At 35.1% G+C, this 24,325-nt stretch overlaps 4 protein-coding genes across 6 annotated transcripts; all 4 read left to right on the top strand.

Annotated features, from left to right (window-relative positions):
- Window positions 1-3,509: 3,509 nt before the first annotated feature.
- On the top strand, window positions 3,510-6,401 carry LOC144549065 (uncharacterized). 3 transcript variants are annotated; one of them, XR_013509557.1, is made up of 5 exons: window positions 3,510-3,980; window positions 4,502-4,602; window positions 5,489-5,574; window positions 5,846-5,995; window positions 6,146-6,401. XR_013509557.1 is itself a non-coding variant. In XM_078297821.1 (4 exons), the coding sequence occupies exons 1-4, from the start codon at window positions 3,851-3,853 to the stop codon at window positions 6,252-6,254; spliced, it is 426 nt and encodes a 141-aa protein (XP_078153947.1). In that variant the 5' UTR covers window positions 3,513-3,850; the 3' UTR covers window positions 6,255-6,401. The 3 variants fall into 3 exon arrangements, 1 of the variants encoding a protein (XP_078153947.1); XR_013509558.1 differs by lacking the exon at window positions 5,846-5,995 and having other exon boundaries at window positions 3,512-3,980; window positions 4,548-4,602; XM_078297821.1 differs by lacking the exon at window positions 5,846-5,995 and having other exon boundaries at window positions 3,513-3,980.
- A 5,357-nt stretch (window positions 6,402-11,758) lies between these two features.
- LOC144549215 (rust resistance kinase Lr10-like) lies at window positions 11,759-14,460 on the top strand. Its single transcript, XM_078297946.1, has 3 exons — window positions 11,759-12,595; window positions 13,110-13,133; window positions 13,228-14,460. Exons 1-3 carry the CDS (start codon window positions 11,818-11,820, stop codon window positions 14,313-14,315), a joined length of 1,890 nt encoding a protein of 629 aa, XP_078154072.1. The 5' UTR covers window positions 11,759-11,817; the 3' UTR covers window positions 14,316-14,460.
- A 900-nt stretch (window positions 14,461-15,360) lies between these two features.
- Window positions 15,361-18,569, top strand: LOC144548941 (rust resistance kinase Lr10-like). The gene is made up of 3 exons (XM_078297680.1): window positions 15,361-16,043; window positions 16,502-16,701; window positions 17,309-18,569. The coding sequence occupies exons 1-3, from the start codon at window positions 15,397-15,399 to the stop codon at window positions 18,424-18,426; spliced, it is 1,965 nt and encodes a 654-aa protein (XP_078153806.1). The 5' UTR covers window positions 15,361-15,396; the 3' UTR covers window positions 18,427-18,569.
- A 2,660-nt stretch (window positions 18,570-21,229) lies between these two features.
- LOC144549127 (acyl-lipid (9-3)-desaturase-like) lies at window positions 21,230-23,184 on the top strand. The gene is made up of 2 exons (XM_078297869.1): window positions 21,230-22,348; window positions 22,656-23,184. The coding sequence occupies exons 1-2, from the start codon at window positions 21,268-21,270 to the stop codon at window positions 22,973-22,975; spliced, it is 1,401 nt and encodes a 466-aa protein (XP_078153995.1). The 5' UTR covers window positions 21,230-21,267; the 3' UTR covers window positions 22,976-23,184.
- The last annotated feature ends 1,141 nt before the right edge of the window (window positions 23,185-24,325 follow it).

Raw genomic sequence — 24,325 nt, 5'->3', positions numbered from 1 at the left:
AAATTATAAATTTTTACTACTTAAATTAATTCGAGATAAGTTATAAATTTTAATATAAACATGTCAGTCGTGAATAGATATTTCAACAGTTTAGATTCGTTGGTTGAAGTCTATGTTGCATGGATACGGGTACGGGTATCGTGTCGGATACGACACGGGTACGGCGACACGGCAATTTAAAAAAATCTAGGATACGACATATTTATTATATATATTATTTTTTATTAATTTATATATTGTATTTAGATAATTATAACTTAAATTAAATTTGTTTAGAAAATAAAGACTTCATATAAGTATATTAAGTATTACACTTACTAAAATATAACATATATGAGTGTTTGGTGTAATGGTTAAAGGTTTTGACTCCCATTTGAGAGGTCCAAGGTTCAATCCCACCTCCAGCAAATTAATTTATTTGGTCCACAGTCGCGGTCCACAGGGGCGGGTGGGTGTCCACGGGCGCGGGCGCGGCAGGGGTCAACCAAGTGTCGGAGACCGTATCAGACGGGTAGGGACACGCCAGCTCACCTGACACGCCATCTGGCGTGTCAGATACGTATCGTATGCATGTCGGAGGCGTGTTGGTGTCGGATACGTGTCGGACACGGATGCAATGGCTTCCTAGGAGTGTCAGGGTAACATAGGTTGAAGTTAATCCAATAGATTTTGAAGTTAAGCTCGTGAAAAGACTTGTTGAGAGAAAAATTATAGTAGTACACTAGTACAAAAAACCCCTTCACCGACCCTTAATCACCGACTATTTTAAGCAAAGCATCAGTGTTGCTCACACTACACTGACTCTTTTATTAAATAATAGTCAGCGTTGTTGTTCAACACTGACGCTTTATAAACAGTCAGTGTTGGTTATCAACACTGACTGTTTTTCCAAAAAGAGTCAGTGTTGAACACCAACACTGACTGTTTTTCAAGCGTCAGTGTCGATTACTAACTCTGACGCTTTAAAAACAGTCAGTGTTGGTGATCAACACTGACTGTTTTCTGAAAAGAGTCAGTGTTGGTACTCAACACTGACTGTTTTTCAAAAGAGTCAGTGTTGAGTACCAACACTGACTCTTTTTCAAAAACAGTCAGTGTTGAGTACCAACACTGACTCTTTGTAAAGCGTCAGTGTTGAGTAGCAATACTGACTCTTTAAAAACAGTCAGTGTTGGTCATCAACACTGACTGTTTTTGAAACAGTCAGTGTTGCTACTCAACACTGACTGTTTATCAAAACAGTCAGTGTTTAGTACCAACACTGACTGTTTTTAAAGAGTCAGTGTTGAGTAGCAATACTGACCCTTTAGAAATAGTCAGTGTTGATAACCAACACTGACTGTTTTTTTTTCGTTATTATTTTTTTTTCAAATATCATAATTAAAAATATATTATTTTGTTTTGAACATTTCATTGAACACATGTAATACATGAATTTATTTAATAATATCAAGTTAAAACTTAAAATCTTTCAAGTTTTTACAAATACGAATTTAATAATCACAAGATAATACAAGAAGACGGAGAATCCTAAAGAAAATCACGAGTTAATTATATGAAATGTGATTTCAACCGGGTTTTTGCTTTCATTGACAAATTTGATAAGGGAATCCAATTAAGTAATTTGTGGATATTTTACAATACAATTAAGTCTTCCAAAATTTATAATATATTTTTAAACTTTGATTAGTTGTTAAGAAAGTATGTACATAAATAAATAATATGATAATATAGTTTATGTTGAAGAACATAAAAATAAAAATATGTTAATTAGAAACTTAGAATTTTGTAAATTTAAATTGTAAATTTAAAAATAAATTGTTAAATAATTTTGACACATAAAATTATATAGCATTACATGCATGTTGCATATATGAATTTTGCATAAATTAAGGTGGGTTGTTCTAAATTCAATTTAATTCTAACTTCAAATTTTGCATAAAATTATTCTAATGTTGTGTATATATTTATTGCAGAAAAAATTGGATTCACCCCAAAGAGAACCACGCCCATAGAGAAATAAACTATCTGAAATTTTAAATAATTTTATTTGTACATTTATAAATAATTTGTTAGGGTGGAATTTTATTTAAAAATAAAAAGTTATCTGTTTTATGTGAATTTTATTTAACAATTATATTTTTTTTTCGTATTTTTTGTTTGTTTCATTTTTCATTCTATTATACATCATACTGTGTGTGAACACACTTAATTTACAATTATAGTTGCTGAAATATATACCAACTATTTATATCTTAATTAATAATGTATCACCCAACGAACATGCATCTCAACACAAAGCAACTAAAGTTTAATTAGGATGATAGAATTGATTTATACAAAAAATATAGCATGAGACAAGTTTTAAAAAAAAATAGTCGGTGTTGGCACCAACACGGACTGTTTTTACAAAACAGTCGGTGTAGGGAACCAACACTGACTGTTTTTAAAAAACAGTCGGTCTAGGCAACCAACACTGACTGTTTTTTAAAAAACAGTCGGTGTAGGCAACTAACACTGACTGTTTTTTAAAAAAACAGTCGGTGTTGGCAACCAACACTGACTGTTTTCTGTGGGAGTCGTCGGTGATTTTCATGAATTTCATTTCCCGGCTCGTAACTCAAAATACAGATACAAAGGTCCAAAAAGGTACAAGTTCAGATCCAGTGCGGTATCATACTGTGTAGAATGAGATATGCTTTTAATCTTGTAAAATTTCAAATTGAATCTTTTTATAATTTAAATAGAAACTGTTCTACTTTTATAAAATATATAAACATATGTGCTTGTTAATATTTTATAAGAAGCTTAAACTTGAAAATTTCTGAAACATCAAACATATCATTGAAAAATATTTTTTGAAAGATGATCACATAATATAACAATTAATGCACTGAATTAAAGTATACGCCACCATTGAACTTTCATCGGTAAAAATCAAAATTCTTAATTTCAATAAAATACCTCATATTATTGCTGGTTAATATTAAGAGATGGACTTAAAAAGAGAGAGTAGGGCTTAATTGATCCTAATTTTTTTAATAATTTTTTTAATAATTCACCCCGAAGGGAAGGTAACAGTTGCAATTATGTTAAGCACAAGCAAGACAGAGAGCATATGTTAAGCCAGCACCAAATTTTCTGTCTGATCCCACGTATAATTGTGTAACACATGCTCATGCAAACTTGGATCCGTTAATTAAGGACTTAATACCCAACAACAAATATTCATGCATATATAATAATGCAAACTAAGATCAAGAATTTTTTTCAAATTTTTGTCTGACGCGGAGGGAAATGAAATTTTGAGTTACAACTTCGGAAAATAGAATTTAGCGTCAAAAATCACCGACGGCTATAAAAAACAGTCAGTGTTTACATCCAACACTGACTGTTTTAAAAAAACAGTCAGCGTTAAATCTCAACACCGACTGTTTTGCATAACCGTCGGTGATTTACATCCAACGCTGGCTGTTTTGCGTAGCCGTCAGTGATTTATCCACTCTGAAAATTTCATTTCCCCGTCAATTTGCGCCATTTCCCTTCCTTTATGTCCAAAAATTTTCTTCTCCCCCGCCCTCTATCTCTCTTTTGTGAAAACTCTCTCTTGCTCGATCTCTCTCGCTCTCTTCAGACCTAGCCGCCAGACCGCACCATCCCTACCCATCTCTCTCTCGCTCTCTCGCATCAGATCGGCACCATCCCTGACACACCATCTCTCTCTCGATCTCTCACCAACACAGACGCATCAGATCGGCACCAGCACAGCATAGACGCGCTCCCATTCTCCTTCTCCTCCTCTCCACCGACCACCTCCTCTCCGCTAAGTAGCGAAGTGGCCCAGCCGCCGATGTTGCCTCTGTGTCTTTGGACTCTGCAAGCAGCGAAGGTGAAAAAAACTCGAAGCAGCGAAGGAGATAGCGGCACCGAGGGAGAAGAAATTGGAGATCGATTTTGGCAGAATCATTCACCAAACTCGGGTAATTAACCCTAACAAATTGGTGATTTGACTCTCTCGTTTTGACTGATTTGGCTTACTGGTACGGTGGTACCTGTAAGCAAAATACTGGTAACATAGTACACTCAGATACAATTTGCTCACTGTCACAAGTATACAGATGCAAACAAAATACTGGTAACATAGTTTTTATGAGGCCTTGTTCTAATGAATGATTGGAGTGGTAGAGACCTTTTTGCATAGTTAACCTTAAAAAATATCTTGCTTGCGCACCCTTGAAAAAATTTACATTAGAACAACCGATAACGGCCAGAGATATTCAATTTTGGGAATGTGTGCCTCTTGGTCCTTTCCTTGCCAAGAGCTTTAGTGAGTGTCTTTCCTTCTCTTTTGTTTCTTTTTTTGGAAAAATATGTATCAATAATTAAGATATTGTCATATTGATTGTTGGTTTGCAAACTATGACATTTCCCTTGAGGTATGCACTTAACATTATTTGATGGTCATATGCTTTTTCTTTTTTTATCAATTGTGCAATTCAAGAGAAGTCGGATGGCCCACTGTGGTACATTTCTTTATCAATTTGTAGGGTTTTATATGGGAGATTAAAAGAAGTTCAAAGTATAGCCGGATGGCCCACTGTGGTACATTTCTTTATCAATTTTTGTATTTTTCATAAATCTGAAATTTAGAAGTTAAGAGCACAGGAACAAATTTGCAAAATTAGCATAAAATGAAGTTGATAAGCCATCTGTTGATTGTATTTCTCCTGATTTCTTTTAGCAAAATTTAGAAGTTAAGAGCACAGGAACAAATCTGAAATTTAATAAGATGGGTATTTATAACCAAAATTTATTGATTTGTTATGATCAATTACAAGAGGATTAGATGGGTATTTAGTGTTACCTGTAGATACCAGTTAATTGTATTGTTTGTGTTTAATTGGTTGATTGAGACTAATATTGTAAAAGTTTGAGGCTTGAATGGCATTTGGACTAAAATACAAGCTCAATTCTAGATTAAAAGATTGTATACACATCTTTTCCATTATCAAGGCAATACAAACCAGAACTGTTCGGTACCAGTTTCAATTTTGAGGGGTTGATTTGATTAAATAACTGTCATGATTTTGGTACTGATATGTACCTAACCCCACCATATCATACGTAACCATGCACGTATCAGCCACCACATTTTGGAGTAAACCTTGATTTTGCATACTTTGTTTGTTTTATGATTTTGCACTACTTGAATGTGTTTAATTGCACAACTTGTGGAGAAGGATTAGATGGAGTATTGAATGATGCAACATAGTGAAAGCTAGGGGTAATCGAGTTAAATAAAGTTGAATTGAAAACTTAAATTGTGGAATTGAGGGGTTTGTTTTAGCCTAGTTTAGAGGATTGAAGTAAACTTATTTGATTTGGCCTTTATTTACTTCTAGTATTATACCAGCAAGGGCTTGACCTTTAAGTGGTTACTGTAATTATACTTATTATTCATTTAACCTTTATATATTTTATTTATTAGGGAGAAACACTCTCACTTTGGTACCGCCAATTAGCTTATTCAGTTCATATGACAAAGGAAGTGCAAGTTGCTAAAGAGATATTGAGGTTTGTTTGTGAATTTTTTTATATTATTTGCTGCTTGAGTTTAGATAAAAAATGACAAAACCCTTGCAATATTTGGTAAGTGCATAGTTTAATTTAGCATGGTTAGTCCTATTTATTACTAAAGGTTTCTACAAAAGGAGAGAACAAATTTACCAAATCATAACGAGGTATCATCCATATTTTAATAAGGTTTAAAGAATCATATATATGTAAAGACTTAGCATTGGTGTGTAAGAGTCATTTTGTAAGTCTCATGTAACTTATTGTTCAGCATACTACCAGAAGGTATTCAGATCCAGTCACGTACATGACCTGGTAGAATGAGATATGGACTGTTTATTTTAATCTGGCACGAATCTCAAAGACCCCGTGAATCTAAGGCAGGCCCGAAAAAAAAATTGCTCAGCTGGGATCTCCTCAGGTAGGGGATACTCCTACCAAAAGTACAAAAAGATAACTCAAAACAGTATGATTATTGTTCCCATAAAGATAGGCAATTATTTCAGTTCTCTAATAGCCTTATATATTTCTTAATTTCTCCTTTTCTTCTCATTTTTTAATTTTGTTGTAGGTATGCTGAGATGGGAAATTTTAAACTATTCTTTAGCACAGTAGCAATGGACTTGACAAATCTGCAATTCAGCCTTATAGAACCTTTCCTTGATGATTTTCAAATTTAGGGTTTTATGTTTGGCCATAGTATCACAATAACAAGGCAATTTGGTGCATGGGTTTATTGGGGTTTAGTTTAACACCTTCCATTGTAAGTATTGTGTGGTTTTTTGTAAATGAATATATTATGTTATTAAATTGCGTTGTCTTTTGTTTATGTTGTCTACGTTATTTGCATGATATTTTATTTAATGTCAATGAATGTCGTATATTAATATATATGGCTAGCAAAAATATGGAGGCTAGCCCCGATATAAGCAAAACCATGCCAAAATTTTTACGCCAATACCGACTGTTTTTAGGACGTAAATTGACTGTTTTTTAACCATCAGTATAGGATACCTACAGTGACTGTTTTTAAAAACAGTCACTGTAGGCTGCCAACACCGACTGTTTTTAAAAACAGTCACTGTTGGCTGCCTACACCGACTGTTTTTAAAAACAGTCACTGTAGACTGCCAACACCGACTCTTTTTAAAAACAGTCAGTGTAGGCAGCCAACACCGACTCTTTTTAAAAACAGTCAGTGTAGGCAGCCAACACCGACTCTTTTTAAAAACAGTCAGTGTTGGCTGCCTACACCGACTGTTTTTAAAAACAGTCACTGTTGGCTGCCTACACTGACTGTTTTTTAACAGTCAGTGTAGGGTAACTTTCACTGGCGCTGGCTTTACTGACGCCGCTATAACAGTTGGTGTAGGGGTATTTGAAGAGTCAGTGAAGGGGTTTTTTGTACTAGTGGTAGTTCATATTTAAAATCTATATTTATGAAGAGGGATCCACTTATACTCTTTTTTTGTGACACCGAATTACACTCTACATTTTCAAAGTTTTCAAAGTTCAACAGTCAATCCAAACCGTTCAACATGATTGATATATTAAAATGTACTTGCAGATCAAATTTTAAATTTTTTTACTATTTATTAAGTATTTTACAAAATTATTATTTTCAAACTATTGAATTTTTGTACCCATCTTAATAAATAGTCAAAAATAATGTAAAATTTGATTAGTAAGCACATTTGAATTTATCCATTATGTTGAATGGTTTGGATTGACTATTTAGACTTTAAAAATGTAGTGGATCCCTACTCATTTATGAAGGTAATCAAGTTGTTTATAGTAATCTATATTTATAACTCTATTGTTTTGTCAATAGTTGATGTGCATGAAAATATGTTGTGAGATTTATTATGTGGGCCAACAAGTTTGTGAATAATTGTTACTCAAATTAGGTAAGGCCGCACATTGGGCCGCTATTTCAAACTGTTTCCTTCAACAAATCTTCAAAGCTGTTAACGAAATGATATTTGTGTTTTGTTGTTGAATAATATTGTGGTTTATATATGTAAATAAAAATTTGTATATAAAATAATATCTATTGCAATTGTATCGTACGTGATTGGCTAAATGGTACTGGCAATGGATATAACACCAGAAAGAGGAGTTTGGAAGTCCTTATACCATGCGATATCAACTGAGCAAAGATCGATGTTGCCGAATTATAGCTTCTTTCAAAAAACAATCATCCAGGCGGTCTCATTTTGTGTGTGCTTCACCACAAAAATTATTGGCAATGGCGAATCAATCCAATTATGGTCGCACGACTGGGGACTTGGTCCGTTGAAGCATGTCTACCCAGAACTATATTCAAAAAGCACATACCCTTTCATATCTATCAAAGATACCTTCACAGTGCAGAATCTTGCACAGATGTTCATTGCTGAGTTATCAACAGACGATTTGCAACAGCTGAATGATTTGGCAATACGGTTGTCACACCAACCGGATTTGACAACAAGAGGACACATACAAGACAGAGCGCGCTGGAACCTAACTAGCTCAGGTATATTCACTGTAAAATTGGCATATTTAGGTATGAAGAATGAAAACTCAATCCAATCACACATTCACATTCATAGAATCTGGAAACTAAATGTTCCTCCAAAGATGAAGACATTTGCGTGGCTATTAATCCAAAATAAGATTTTAACGGTAGACAACCTTATTAAGAGAGGATGGAGCCTTTCCAACACGTGCATCATGTGCAAAAGGGATGCAGAATCGGTGATGCATCTTTTTGAAGAATGTCCGCAATCTATTGCAATTCAGATTATGGCACTAAATAGATTCTCAATCACGTACGATGAAGTCCGAAGAGGAAATACTACTATGATTCAATCTCTCATGAGCAATGACCGAAGTAAGAAAACAAAGGAGATTATCTTGATCATACTATTCATAATCTGGAGAGAGCGATGCACAAGACTTTTCAGAGAGCAAAGCAAAACGCAAGTTGAGCTAGCAGAAGAAGTATATCAACAATGGTCATTGCTAGGATACAATAGAAGCTCAACCTAAATCTGTATTTTTAGACCTCCGTTTTTTTTTACAACAATGGATTCTACCTTCAAAATCCACATTTTGTTTGTAATATCAGGTTTTAGTTCAAAACCTGAAACTCCTTTTTCCATGATATCAATATATAAATAAGGACTTGATTCTTATTTTTTATCAAAAAAAACTTTTAACTAACGGTTGCACCAAAGATAACTAACATTAATTACCTCAACCCACCAAAATGAACTTAAGCCCAGAGAAACAAAAACAACAACAGCAATAACAGTTCACTTCTATTTGATCCCTAGAGTGAAAAACAGCCCTAATAAACAGCATCAAAATTTACTTTATAATTTGAGAGCTTTTTTTTCTCATTTTTGACATGGCCATGACCATGAGAGAAGAATATAAAGAAGAAGATGAGGTACGAGAAGAAGAGGAGGAGAAGAAGGAATGGTATTTTAGTCATTAATTATTTAGAGTGGCAAATTATAAATTAATGAAGTTTAGAGTGGCATTATTACAATTTCAAATTTCGGAATGACATTTTTCAAATTTGAAGGTTTTGAAGTGACAAATAACCAATTTTCCCAAAATATTTTGTTGAGAAATCACATACTCATGAGATCAATAGTGAAACAGTTTCATTAAAAACGGTTAATACTTCTGATCCTAAATTTTCTTTAGAAGAAGTCTCACGTTGATTGTGATGTGATAAAGACATCTCTTGGTAAAATGTTTCTCCTTAATTATTTCCTTGCAGTTTAAACTTGTTCCAATTCTCTGTTTGGTTTTTCTTTTATAGGGTCTGGTTTTGCCGTTTATAGCCAACTTCATATATGCATTATGTTACACTTATTTGATTTCTAAAGCGTCACGCATGAACTCAAATTGTTTGTGTGAGAGAGAGAGAGCTATATGTGTCAAAACTAGGACCTCATATAAGAAACCAAATAGATAAGTGAAACAAGCTTCAACTTGTGCAACTACAAGTACTATGGAGAAGTGTGTTATTTACGAGTTAAGATTGTGTAAAGTAGGATAAAAAGCTCCCGTTGGGAAATATAAATAAATTTTTCTTATTCAATATATCGACAGCTGGCTACTGGCCAACTGTCCTTCAAAAAAAAACAAGTACTATGGAGAAATATCTTAGCAACAGATGTTGTTATCACATCACAATTAACACGAGACTTCTTAAATAAAACATAGATTGGTGATTTTGAAAATTCTTTATGAAAATTGGACTAGAAATTTGATAGAGACAAGTAACGAAGACTGTGTGTTGGAGATAAGTTTTCGATACATCGTGGGCCCACTTAGGATTGACAAATCAATTTGCAGCTTCTTTCAGCATAAAAAATCCAAGCAAAACTCCAATTCTTTCACTTTAAATCCAAGCAAAACTCCAATTTTTTCAACGGTTAACGATTTAATTTCAAAGAATAAGAAAATGTTTTATGACAATAATTTATGGAAGCTGATAAGAGTACCCGCACTCCAGTACCCGTATCTTAACTGTCATAACTGCTTGGGGACCACAAAAACTACAACGCTGAATTTATTTTCTAAAGTATTTATACATATGCAAGGAATTATGTATACCTATGCATGGAAATATTTATATCTATAAGATGAACAATTTTCACATAAATAATTGTCTCCCCAATCAAATCTCCCAATACGTACCCGCACCATAAAAACATGTGGGGACCACTCAAACTGCATAGGGCATACACGTTTTTAGAGGTGGTTTTTTTTTCTCTGTTCAATCTCGTCCATATTTTTGATAATCTGTGAGAATTTTGCGAATCTAAAATCACGAATGACTTCTACGTAATTTTTTTTTCAAATGAGATCCATGAGGATGTACTTTCAGGCTCGTCGTCAGGCAAGTATTTATACATCATTGTGTAAGTACAGCTATCATTTTTCTTATTTCGATAGAGAAATTTTAGTATTGCAACATAATAAATTATATTCGTTAGAAAAGTTTCCATGGAGTCTCTGCACCTATCTTTAATATTAGATAAGAAAAATATATTATTTCTTATCTAAAATAAGAAATATTTTATATATTTCTTTTTCTTAAAAAGAAGATTTGGCTCAAGATTGCCCATTTTTAATTCCAGAGTTTCTCTGAATTTGGAAGTTAACACTTAGCAAGTTTTCATACCAAGGCTCAATTCAATGCAAGTCCGCAACGTCTACCATTTTCACCATATCCCCTCTTTTTGAGACTAAAATGTAATTTTCATTTTTATCCATTTCTCTACTATAATTATTAGTTCTTTTCCATTTATTAATTTTTTTTAGTTTAATTTAGTCAGAAATAATTTAATTAATTAATTATTAATTTTCAACAGTCTAAAGTTCTATACATTGATTATTAAATAATCGAGAGTTCTATATTTATATTTTTTCAATTTATTCACTCTTTTTTTCAAATGAAACTCAAAAATTGATTGAATCGAATCTTAGATTGTATCTTTATCTATTATTTTTTCTTTATTTTTTATTTTTTTTTATACCTACACTTGCAAGTATTTTTTTATATATGAAACTGGATTATATTTGAAAGTATTAATATCAAATATTGTAAGTATTTATACCTATGCATTAAAGTATTTATACCTATGAGATCAACTATTTTTGTTAAATAATGATTGGCGCGGGAACGATTGGAAAAAGTTGATGCAAGGATATGGGATTCCTACTACCTCATTAGAAAAAGGTTGACACAGAGACGATTGGGAACTGAAAAATGGGATAATTATATCAAGTTACGCATGGAAGTATTAATATCTTATTTTGCAAGTACTAATATCTTATGTTCCAAGCATCCCATCCCTGTAATCCAACTAGATGGGGACATTGCGGCTTTAATATCTTGTTTTGCAAGTACTAATATCTTATTTCTCCTTCCCTTTTCCCAATCGAGTCATCGTCATCGCATTTAATTAGATGATCACTTAGTCTTCATTATAATTAAGACTTAGACTGGAACCCACTGTGACTGTGACTGTGACTGTGAGAGAGATGTATGTGAAGGCAAGAGTAATCTTAACAGAATAAAAGGTGATTATAAGTTATATATGAAAAAAAGAAAATTCTTAACAAGTAATTTAAGATAGCATGTAAATAAAATTTTTATGAAATAAACACATACCTCGTCAAGATTCACTTTAATTTCCCTCCATTCTCTATTTGGTTTTCTCCCCTCACATTGACATGGCTCAACTCACACTGAATATACTGGCAATCACAGTATTCTTAGTCTCCTATTACAGTACTACTACCGTTCTGGTTCTGGTGCATGGAAAACAAACATATTTGAAAGATAATTGTCACCCATCAAAATGCAGCAAGCACGGACCCAGTGTAAGGTTCCCATTCCGCCTCGACACCCATGCACCGCACTGTGGCTATGACACCCTCATCCTCTCTTGCTTTGGCAACAACACTATCTTAACACTCCCCTCTTCTGACAACTACAATGTCACCTTAATAGATTACAAAAAGACGATGATGGGCATAACAAGATACTCTTGGAACCCTCATTGTCCATGGTTCCAATTTTCTGAACCCAATGTAAACGACTCTCTCTTCATTCCTCCTATTCCGGTAGATCTCATTTGGCTTGATTGCTCAGACATGCTCACCTCTGTCTCAGATTATAATTTTTTAGCCGGTCCTATGTCTTGCCTCGAGTCTGTATCTGTAGGCCACTTCATCTATGTGGCCTGGCCTTATGAAGATATTGCTTTTATTCCTTCAACCTGCACCAAGACTAAAAACAGCACCTTGCTTACCGGACCCAAAGTACCACCTTTAGATTATAGGGGCGATATTTCGCCCTCTGAATTCCAACAAGTGATTAGAGACTTTGCAGCAAGACCAGTCGTTGCTCTGTATTGGAAGGACGATTTGATCAACTGCAGCATGTGTGAAAAGAAATGGTGGCATCGCTGTGAATTCAACCTCGAAACAAAAAGATCATTCTGTCAAGGTGACCTTACAAGTTGACCTTTCTTCTAATAATTTGGATGAAAATTTTGCCTTTGATTCTTTATATATATATATATATATATATATATATATATCTAGCTTTAATTTAAGAATATCAAACCATTTGGCTATGACAGTTTGCATATCCTATTTGTTATATATAATATAATTATATATGGAGTCTGGACCATTTATATATTTTGAAGTGCAAATTAAATGACACAAACTATTTCTGAATGTGTGACCCTAGCTCCTGGTCTCTTGTTTTGATATTAAGTCTTAAATTGTCCATACTGTGCATTCTGGTCCGTACGTACTATTTAACTTCAAGCAAACAGTTTGAGGAAAATCCGAATTTTACTTTGGTTTTTTATTTTTAATAATAATAATATGCCTGCTAGCTACATGTCTAACTAATTTCGTCATTTAATTTGAAAATTAGTTTACAAATTAAAATAATGAAAATTAGCTTCTCTGAATATGACATATAAAACTTTTGCCTTTTCTTTTTTCAGAATCACAGATGGTGCTGAAAGCTGGTATGATTACTCAATATCTCCTGCTCAAGGATCAGATTTCATTACATTCTATTTAGCTTAAGATCCTAATCTTTTCTTCTTCTTTTTTCATTAGGTTTAACCGTGGGGGCAACATCCCTCATTCTTTTGGTAGTCTTTGCTTTCCTCTATGTACATCACCAGTCTAGGAAAAAGAAAAGTATTCGTCAGAAAATCGAACACTTCCTGAGAAACTACAGGGTGATGGATTCAACCCGATACACGTACAAAAATCTCAAAAAGATGACGAATAGGTTCAAGAAAAGAATAGGTGTTGGGGCATTTGGGACAGTCTATAAAGGGGAGTTGCCTAACGGAATTCCAGTAGCCGTTAAGATGCTACATAGAACTGCTTGTGGGGGAGAACAATTTGTAAATGAAGTAACCACCATTGGAAGAATTCACCATGTACATATTGTTCGCCTTTTGGGGTATTGCTCTGAAGGAGAGAAGCAAGCACTTGTTTATCAATTCATGGAGAATGGGTCACTAGATAAGTACATATTCTCCACAAGATGGAGAAATCGCCATTTTAGCATGGAAGAGATGCTTGTAGTTGCTATGGGCATTGCGGAGGGTATCGAATACTTACACCAGGGCTGTGACCAACGCATTCTTCACTTTGATATCAAGCCCCACAATATTTTGCTTGACCATAATTTGGTTCCGAAGATCTCCGATTTCGGTCTCTCCAAGCTCTGTCCCAAGGATCAAAGCTACCTGACCATAAGTGCTGCTAGGGGTACAATGGGTTATCTTGCTCCAGAAATGTACTCCAGAAACTTTGGAACAGTCTCTTACAAGTCAGATGTTTATAGTTTTGGTATTCTGATTTTGGAGATGATAAGCGGAAGAAAGAACACCGACCCTTTAAGAGGGGCAGGGGTTCAGAGTGAGGAGGTATTATACTTCCCAGAGTGGATTTACGAACAATTAGCTCAAGGAAAAGACTTATATCTAGTACTTGATGTGGGAGGCAATGAAGAAATTGCAAAAAAGCTGGCTATTGTGGCATTATGGTGCATCCAATGGAGTCCAGAAGATCGACCTTCCATGACGAGAATTGTTCAAATGTTGGGGGAGAACTTGCAAAATTTGGAAATGCCTCCAAACCCTATAGTGCCTTCTTCATATTCTATAGATACTTCTGGCCAAAGTAGCTAGGTGGTAGTCATACAGTGATGCTCTGTATTATCTTCTTTTAGATCTTTTTTTCTTAAAAGGAAGGATCTTTGCCCCTACTGTTACTGTGCATTTTCTACAAATAAATAACATTGTACTTAAAGTTCTTTTGATGAAAGATGAAATTAGTTAAACTTTGATGGTTTAAGTTAATTTATTTTTGTATGTCATGTTGTGTTTCCATCTTCCGAAACAAATTGGGGTTGAAAAATTAATTGACTAAACGAAATCCAGTCATTTGTAGAATTGCCGTCATTGTTAAAACTTAAAACTCAAGGTGTTCCACTATTTGAAGATTCAACTGTGGAGGACTTAAACGTCTACGGTCTCTAAATTGGTAAAATATGCATGTGCTTTTTATTTGTAATTTATCCCAGTTTTTACTGAAAATTTGTTTGTTGGATGCTTCTTTGCTTTTGTTTTTAATATGTTTTATAATCTTTATAGTGATTAAGCATTGGGTTTTAGTACTAGTAATTTTTTTTTAATAGAAAGATGGAGGTCTAGCTTTCAAACTCACGACCTCCTACACAGTTATGTTTCCCTTTGCCACTAGATCAAAGGCTGGTTCTTAGTACTATCTAGTTAGTTATTATTGTATGTAATAGTTTTTCGCTTTCTAATTGGGTCATTTTTTCTTATGTGTTAATGGAAATTTAACAACTTATTTTAAAAATGAAAACATAAAAGGGCTCCTGGACCATTCAAATAATAGTCTATAGATATTTACTAGAGGTCACATCAAGCATTTACGAAAGTTCAAATCACACGACCTCCTTTGCTTTTGTTTTTGTTCGTATTACAAAAGGGCTCCTGGACCATTCAAATAATAGGCTATAGATATTTACTAAAGGTCACATCAAGCATTTGCGAAAGTTCAACTCAATGACTTTGATCATTCAAAATAGCTTTTGTAATCTCATATAATACGAACATCAATATAAAGGAAAATTCTTAGATTGATACTTATTTGACTTCATTTTCATTGATGCTTCCTCATCATATACATCAGCTATTCCTAGCAACTGGTTTATGTGCTAACCAATAACAAAAAATAAGAAGCATGAAATTCTTAAACTTACTCATTGTTCTCTTCCTCTTTTACAATTTAGGAGGTTCCAGCTCTTCATCATGTGGAGAGCTTGGTAACATCACTTATCCTTATCATCTTCCTGGAAATTGCAAGTGGAAGCCCTTTGAATTGCAGTGTGATGGCAACGATACCGTCCTATACATGGGGGCCACCAAGTATCTTGTAAAAGATATGTCCATAGAAAACATGACACTTAGGCTTGTTGATCCTGACTTATCAGTGGGGGGCTGCCGCTTACCAGATCAACAGATTCTTTCTAAGCATTATAATTTATTTGATTGGTACTACGGCATTAAAATTATCTACTTCTTCAATTGCACGGAAGAAGTAGAGGACTCAATGTACAAGCCAATACATTGTATGGATGGTCCTCGTTCAAGAATTTATGCAATATATTCTAATGATTCTTATTTGTCACTGAGTATCACCCCCAAGTCATGTAGGTGTGTAGCAAGCTCTGTTGCCGATTCTGAGGTGGTAACGCATTGGAATGACACTGATGGTAAAGATATGATGCAGATGCTGAGTCGGGGATTAGTGACAGGCTGGGGATCGAACGACTCATTGCTGGAGAATTATTGCTCTCCTTTACAATATTGCTGGAGTTTTACCATAAGGTAAACAAAAATATCTCTCTTTTGCAGCTCTCTTAGCTTTCTACCCGATTTACATGGCTAGCAGATTTTTGCACTGAATAAAACTTGGTCTAATTGGTGCTTCAAAAAGTCGGATCGTGGCCAGAAACTCGATGGATTCGGTGCACCTGCTGAAAACCTACTGATTTTTAGTAGATTCATGGTTTCGGGGAGGGAGGAGTGAATAGAACAAAGGTAGAAGGCAGTCCATGGTATTGATTGCGAGCTTAGAGAGCCTTGTCCATTTAATATAATGTTCTCCATCGCACCAAACAGATTAATTTTAACAATATTTCTGAAGAAACTCTCTATTCTTTTAATGTTTGTTAACATCTATATATTCGCTGCCGTAAACTTGATAAACATAATTGAACAATCACATAAGAAATAAATCAGCATATAACCTTCTCTCTTCCAAATTATTTTGGTTGTCAATGCAGATTCTACTATGATGATATAATGAAAGACTATGATCATTATACTACTGGCGACAAGCTTCTTGAGCTTCTTTCCGTTCAGACACAATTTTTGACTTGCATTTATAACTTGCAAAGGGATGAACCGTATATGAATTCGCGTGTGGTGTTTGGTTCCATGCTCATATTGCTTCTTCTTTTGGACATTCTTCTCGTTTTATTAGGTAAGCAACCTTTCTAAATGAAACCCCACACATGTAAATCTCCTTTATGTTCTAGTTACTGGTTATAAAAGATAGTGGAATCTCCATAATTACCCCCACTTTCAATTTCAAAATTAAATAAAGATTTATTGGACCAGCAGGGTTTTATGGCTTCTCTATAATTTGAAACTGTGTTGTGTGATTTATGTCCAGTGTTTGGAAGTTGGTATTATTAAAAGCTTTTGTCCCAAAATTATAGTCATTTAATTTTCACCCTCTCCACTATCAACAAACCAAAGGAAAAAAAAATCCATCTAGACCAAAGCACATTAATACTCTAACAAGCCAGGTCCAAATGACAGGTTAGATCAATTTTAAGTATATTACTCAATACAATTAATTAAAACATTAATACTCTCCACTTTCAATTAATTTTGAAGTTCAATATCATACTTTCAAAAATATTAGATCCAAGGAGCGCTAGTGCTCCTTCTACCTGAGCTTTGGCTTTCCTACTGCAATTTCCAAGCTTGTAACAAAAAATAGTTGTTCCACTTCAATCATCACTCTCTCCGAGTCCATTTCATTCGCATATCCATGATCTTTCTTTAAACTCTTTTTTTTGCAGTAATAAGGCTTACATTACTTCCACTAGCAATATTTTCGTATCTTCTTCACAAGTACAAGCAAGTTTCTCTATCAATCAACTCTGTTGAAAAGTTTTTGCGAAAACATGAGATGCTTGCTGTTAGACGGTATGATTTCATAGAGATCGCTATAATGACAAACCACTTCAGAGAAAGGATTGGGCAAGGTGGCTTTGGATCAGTTTACAAAGGTAAACTCTTTAGTGGTTGTGAGGTTGCTGTCAAAATATTGACCAATTCATTGGGTGATGGCGATGATTTCATCAGCGAAGTGGCAACAATCGGTAGAATTCACCATGCAAACATAGTTCATCTTATTGGATTTTGCTCGGATGGCTCAAAGCGGGCACTCTTATATCCTTATATGTCAAAGGGCTCACTTGACAAGTATATTTTCTCTTCCCGTAACAATTCTATTTCAGTAGAGAAAAGAAGAGAGATAGCCCTAGGCATAGCGCGTGGTATAGATTACCTTCATCGCGGGTGTCAAATGCAGATTTTGCACTTCGACATAAAGCCTCACAATATCCTATTGGATCATGACTTAACCCCAAAAATTTCCGACTTTGGACTTGCCAAATTATACTCTAGAGAATATAACTTGGTAACACTCAACACGGCACGGGGGACAATAGGATATATAGCCCCTGAGCTAATATCAAGGGCCTTTGGTGTGATATCATACAAGGCAGATGTTTATAGTTTTGGGATGCTACTCATGGAGTTGGCAAGCCGAAGAAGAAATGTCAATAATAATGCAGAGAGCTCGAGCCAAGTCTATTATCCATCATGGATCTACAACCAGATGAAACTTGCAGATGAGACACTTAATTATAACTTGCACAATAGTGTTGCACAATTTGGAGAGAAAGAAAGAATTCTATATAAGGTTGCCTTGTGGTGCATTCAAACGAGGGCATCTAACCGACCCTCCATGAGCAGAGTGATAGAGATGCTGCAGTGTGAAGCAGATAGCTTGGAGATGCCGCCGAGACCTTTCACGACAGACTCGCCAAACCAGGTCTCTGTGAGATGCTCTCAAGTTGATTCATGTAACATAGAGCTATCAGAAATTTTAGAGGAAATTAGTTTGCTTTGATTAAACAAAAAAACATAAATAAGCATGTGTTGTATGTGAAGTATGTGAAGTATGTGAAGTATCTATTTATACTATATGTAACTAGATTAAATAACGCTGCCTTAGCAGCTCTTTGTTATCAACTTAAGACAGAGATTTAAATAATTTAGAGTATTTATTACATTGATTTCTTATAATCTAAAATATTCAAACTTCATTAGGTACTATTGTAGATATATAACTATACTTAAAATTGAAGGGTATTATGTGCATAAGTTTTCTTCTCCTGCCATATGAAGAGCGGAGAGCACAACACAGGGGAGTGGCTACAGAACACGTCTGACTTGTCTATAATTGTTCTGTATGAACTCTCGACTTTTTTCTGATCTGCGCGATCAGATTTGAATGGTCGTGATGATATGCTCTACCCTTGATCAAAGGGCTGAGATGTGGGCCAGGTGGCACTATTCACTACTACATAGAAACACATCACTGTCTGTTCAAATCTCACTTTGCCAACAATTTTTGAACCAATGGTGATTGGCCCGATAATGGTATACACCTATGTCATCGGTTGAAAACCGATGAGGTTGACTTGTCTTTGCCAACGGTTGAATAAATAGACGGACGGTGTTGAGCAACTAACACCATCGGCTCGAGGTGATGAACAGATGGTACTAATTGTGTGTTCAATCGTTAAATAAGCCATTAAAAAGAGTAATACCATTGGGTCGATGTGATGCACTGATTCAAATAGCTTATCGGGTTCAATCAAAGACATTAGCTTCACAACCCGTCCTGGTGGAGGGCATTTGTAGAACCCTAAAAATTTGGGAATTCATTTAAGAAATTTATCCAATTAATTTCTTAGAAACTTGGTCGATTCAATGCCTTAAAACCTAATTTTTTAAAACAATGAATGTAAACTGTTTAAAACACAAATATTGCATTAACATACAAATTTTAAAATTAATTAATTAATTAGTATAAATGAAGCAGACAAACAATGACGAGTAGAACTAGGGTGTTCTTAAGTTCACCAAGCTCTTTGGTGAACTCAAGTATAAAACCCACCAAATTGACTTTAAATGACGAATCTGAACCGTTGAAACCCGCCTACCTTACGAGTGATGTGTCTACATGAAAATTTTTAAACATTCGAATTAATTTAGTATAAAGTCAAGCGGTCAAAACATGTTCAAAAAATGAATGCATTAAAATTAATTTATTAATCTTCTAATTTTGACCGATTGATTTTATACTAAATTAATTTGAATGTTTAAAAATTTCAAATGTAGATGCATCACTCGTAAGATAGACAGATTGCAACGGTTCGGATTCATCATTTGAAGCCAATTTGATGGATTTTTTACTTGAGTTCACCAAGAGGCTTGGTGAACTTAAGAACACCCTAGTTCTACTCAACAATGACAACAAATAAATGCATTGTAATTAACTTACATTTTTTTTATCCCTCGAATAGATTTTACATAAATTATAAATTTTTACTACTTAAATTAATTCGAGATAAGTTATAAATTTTAATATAAACATGTCAGTCGTGAATAGATATTTCAACAATTTAGATTCGTTGGTTGAAGTTAATCCAATAGGTTTTGAAGTTAAGCTCATGAAAAGACTTGTTGAGAGAAAAATTATAATAGTAGTTCATATTTAATATCTATATTTATGAAGAGGAGGGATCCAGTTACACTCTTTTTTGGTGACACCGAATTATACTCTACATTTTCAAAGTTTTCAAAGTTCAGACAGTCCATCCAAACCGTTCAACATAATTGATATATTAAAATGTACTTGCAGATCTAGTTTTATATTTTTTTTAATGTTTACTATTTATTAAGTATTTTACAAAATCATTATTTTTAGACTATTGAATTTTTGTACCCATCTTCATAAATAGTCAAAAAATGTAAAATTTGATCTGCAAGCACATTTGAATATATCCATCATGTTGAATGGTTTGAATCGACTATTTAGACTTTAAAAATGTAGAGTGTAATCTGGTGTCAAAAAAAAAGAGTGGAAGTAGATCCCTCCTCATTTATGATAGTAAGTTGTTTTTACAGTAATCTATATTTATAACTTCTATATGTTTTGTCAATAGTTGATGTGCATGAAAATATGTTGTGAGATTTATTACGTTGGCAATAATAAAAAAATCTAGTCATTATTATATCATTGCTACATGGCTTTTCATTACAAATAAATTGAAAACCTACAAGCTTCGAATTAATGCATTAAGCACATTTTTTTTCACAAAAGCAAAAAAGTTAATAAACCAAGGCATATATCATTTCACATAGCAACGGAAGCTATCGTTGAATACATTATACACAAATCTCAAAGTACAAATAATACTGCCCCTGCTGCATCCCCGATCAGGCACCGTATACGGAGACGCTAAGAAGTAAGAACCAGTCTCCGTATCATTCTAATAAGTCCAAGATTCATTCATTGGATCCGATTCCCAACCAATTAAGCACACACAGACAGCACGTGTCATTTCAGCCGTCCGATGAACTTCAATATTCGTGCGCACGAAATTTGACCCAAACTATTCTCTTAGATCGGACGGATCGGAGGGCCCCTTCTCCATGCCTGTCTGTCCTCGCATCAAAACAAACAACATCTATCTGTTCACTACAACACTACCAGAGATGTCCCCGCACCGTTTGGGTCCGATGCGCATTCAGGAGCCGTCCGATTCTCTTCAATATTCGTGCGCACGAATATTGACATTGGACCCAATCTCTTCTCCATGCCTCTCACTACAACACTGCACAGAGAGATCGAAATTAGAGAGAGAGAGAGAAAGGAGATCTCAAAGCAAATCAAATCAAAATGCCTCCTCCTTCTCTGGCCGACGAGGGAGAGAAAAAGGGAGAAACCACCACATTCTCCTCCGCATTGCCTCTCATCACCTCCGACGAACTCCGCCTCCACAACACCGCTACCTCTCTCTGGCTCTCCATCCACGGTCTCGTCTACGATGTCACCAAATGGGTCCCGCTCCACCCTGGAGGTGACCTTCCTCTCCTTTCTTTTGCTGGCCGTGATGCCACCGATCCATTCCTTGCCTATCACCCTTCCTCTGTCCATTCCTACCTCACCCCTTACCTCATTGGCCGTCTCTCCGATCGCAAAGTTTCCCCCACTTCCCTTTCGTACCGGAACCTTATCGGAAGATTCACCTCTGAAGGACTCTTTCAGAAGAAAGGCCTTGTCTTTCCTGTATCCATCCTCGCCACCTTCCTTCTCCTTCTCACTTCTGTTTCTCTTGTCATCTTTGTTAAGGAAGAATCTTTCTTTCTGCATCTCTTGGCTGGACTTGTAATGGGTTGCTGTTGGATTCAATCGGGATGGCTTGGTCATGATTCCGGGCACTACCAGGTTATTCCAAACCCTAGACTGAACCGTATTGTTCAGATTCTTACCGGTAACTGCCTTGCCGGTATATCCATTGCGTGGTGGAAACGAAACCATAATGCACATCACATTGCTTGTAATAGTCTTGATCATGACCCCGATCTGCAACACATGCCTTTCTTCGCTGTTTCCTCCCGCCTTTTCTCATCTATCAGGTCATATTTCTATGAAAGAACCATGAAATTTGATCCCTTTTCAAAATTTCTGATCAGTTACCAGCATATCACCTTTTACCCTGTGATGGGTTTTGCAAGAATTAACCTTTTTGCGCAATCGATCATTCTTTTGTTGACAAAGAAGAATATACCGGATAGGGGAATTGAGATCTTGGGTGTTTTGCTGTTCTGGGTCTGGTACCCGATGCTGGTATCCTGCCTTCCCAATTGGGGCGAAAGGATTGCTTTTGTCATAGCGAGCTTTAATGTAACTGGAATTCAGCACGTGCAGTTTTGTCTCAATCATTTCTCATCAGTGGTCTATTTAGGAGCACCTGGAGGTATTGTGTGTGTATTTTTTTTACTGGTACAAGAGTTGTGGATCCAAGTAATATAATGTGCAATACCAGATACTTTTACCAGTTGTGAAATTTTGACTAAATCTATACCATTTCTCATCAGAGGTTTATTTAGGAGCACCTGGAGGTATTGTGTGTGTGTGTTTTTTTTTACTGGTACAAGAGTTGTGGATCCAAGTAATATAATGTGTGATACCAGATAGAAGGCTTTGTAAAATTAGTACCAGTTACATTGCCCTTATCCTAACTTGTACCAGTTCACTAAATCTGTATCATTTCTGTTTGACAGGTAATGACTGGTTCGAGAAACAAACAATGGGTTCGCTGAACATCTCATGCTCACCATACATGGACTGGTTCCATGGTGGTTTACAATTCCAAATAGAGCACCATTTATTTCCTAGACTGCCACGTTGCCACCTGAGAAGAGTCTCTCCTTTTGTGAAGGAATTGTGCAAGAAGCACAATTTGCCGTACGACATCGCCACCTTTTGGGAGGCCAATGTCAGAACCGTCAATTCGTTACGGGCCGCAGCCATTGAGGCCCGCAAGGTGGGGTCCGGCAACGGGAGGAACTTGGTATGGGAGGCAGTTAACACTCACGGTTGATATATTCAGGTGAAATTTTTCGAGAATTAGAAATTGAGGTGTTATTTGGAGGTTGTAGCCTGACTTATTTCGAGTGGAGAAATTTTCGTGTTGGCTTGGCTGTTTTGTGATGGGTGGTGCTATTAATGTGCAAGTATTATGTATCTGAATTAGATATTCTGTGTTGTGATGTGGTAATCTAACTTGAGCATTGATGATTTACACTTCAATTATGATGTAATATGTATGTATCTCTCTCTACTTGCATGATGTTGCTCTATCTCCTGGTGCTTCAATTGTGTTGATATTTCTCCAATAAGTTGTTTGGACTTGGGAGGTTGAGAAATTCAAAAGTTGGCAATTTGAATATATCACAGTAACAGTAGTAGGTTATGTAACTGATCAATTTGATTATACCAACTTAATATATTTCATGATATATCTTTTTTGTTAGATTTTAGATGATGTTGATTTGGTCAAGATCAAAGAAGGTTTCATTCTCCTGAGAAAAAGAAGTGGCCTAACCGGTTTCAGGAAGCATCAAAACCAGAATACAAAAATTAATCTAGTTACCAAAAATCAACAAGTCTAAATACCAGTATAATCCTTGCTGAACAAAGAACAACAAAATTGCAAGTTAAACCCTACAAGTTTCACAAACAACGAATGGATCACTACTTCACTAGTATAGTGATTCAGTGAAACTGGTGAAAATCCTTTTTATTAATTTTGTGGGTGGTTGCAGATATTTGTCGTCGTCTTGCAATGCAATTATGCAAAGTTGCAAATCTCATCCCTGAATCCTGATCCCTCCATGTGAGGTGCTATATGATATTAATATATGGTCTCTGGTAAACGACAATATCTATTGACCACATTCACAAAATATCTACATTAGACAAAATTATATTATAGAATAGATTTAGGGAATATGTCAGTAGAGTATGAATATGCATATGCATGTTGTTCTGTTGGGCTATTAGTGTTACTGTGTTAGTGCGTTCATGTCTGTCACGTGTTGCCTTTTTCTTTTCTTTTCTTTTTTTCCTTTTTTTTTGTGAAAGTTGCCTTTTCTTTTCTTTTTTTCCTTTTTTTTGTGAAAGTCATGGAAAATTGTATTGATAAAAAAGTACAAAGCAGTTGTTACGTAGGATAGTGTCTATCATAACATAGAGCTAAATAAAATTAAAATCGCACATATCCAGTGGACACAATTTGATCATCCTTACTTAATTAGAGTGATAAGAGTCTAGTGATGATTTTCTCTGTACGCATATCATAGCTGAGAAGACATTGAATTCAAACTGAATCAAAAACTGAATCAACTAGACTAAAAACAGAGAAGACACTCAATCAAATTAGATTGAGAAC

Source organism: Carex rostrata, chromosome 34, assembly GCF_964058835.1.
Source record: "Carex rostrata chromosome 34, lpCarRost1.2, whole genome shotgun sequence".
In the NCBI taxonomy this organism is placed as follows: domain Eukaryota; kingdom Viridiplantae; phylum Streptophyta; class Magnoliopsida; order Poales; family Cyperaceae; genus Carex; species Carex rostrata.
The sequence above is the reverse complement of the archived record's forward strand: the minus strand, read 5'-3'. Positions and strand labels throughout refer to the sequence as shown.

What these genes read in the sequence shown, in the direction of transcription:
- LOC144549127 (XM_078297869.1), top strand. Translation starts at nt 21,268, where the DNA reads ATGCCTCCTCCTTCTCTGGCCGACGAGGGAGAGAAAAAGGGAGAAACC. An exon ending in CTATTTAGGAGCACCTGGAG is followed by an intron (nt 22,349 to 22,655) that starts GTATTGTGTGTG and finishes TCTGTTTGACAG; the next exon opens with GTAATGACTGGTTCGAGAAA.
- LOC144549065 (XM_078297821.1), top strand. Translation starts at nt 3,851, where the DNA reads ATGTTGCCTCTGTGTCTTTGGACTCTGCAAGCAGCGAAGGTGAAAAAA. An exon ending in GAATCATTCACCAAACTCGG is followed by an intron (nt 3,981 to 4,501) that starts GTAATTAACCCT and finishes GTGCAATTCAAG; the next exon opens with AGAAGTCGGATGGCCCACTG. An exon ending in TAGCCGGATGGCCCACTGTG is followed by an intron (nt 4,603 to 5,488) that starts GTACATTTCTTT and finishes TTTATTTATTAG; the next exon opens with GGAGAAACACTCTCACTTTG.
- LOC144548941 (XM_078297680.1), top strand. Translation starts at nt 15,397, where the DNA reads ATGAAATTCTTAAACTTACTCATTGTTCTCTTCCTCTTTTACAATTTA. An exon ending in TGCTGGAGTTTTACCATAAG is followed by an intron (nt 16,044 to 16,501) that starts GTAAACAAAAAT and finishes TTGTCAATGCAG; the next exon opens with ATTCTACTATGATGATATAA. An exon ending in CATTCTTCTCGTTTTATTAG is followed by an intron (nt 16,702 to 17,308) that starts GTAAGCAACCTT and finishes TTTTTTTTGCAG; the next exon opens with TAATAAGGCTTACATTACTT.
- LOC144549215 (XM_078297946.1), top strand. Translation starts at nt 11,818, where the DNA reads ATGGCTCAACTCACACTGAATATACTGGCAATCACAGTATTCTTAGTC. An exon ending in AAAAAGATCATTCTGTCAAG is followed by an intron (nt 12,596 to 13,109) that starts GTGACCTTACAA and finishes TTCTTTTTTCAG; the next exon opens with AATCACAGATGGTGCTGAAA. An exon ending in ACAGATGGTGCTGAAAGCTG is followed by an intron (nt 13,134 to 13,227) that starts GTATGATTACTC and finishes TTTTTTCATTAG; the next exon opens with GTTTAACCGTGGGGGCAACA.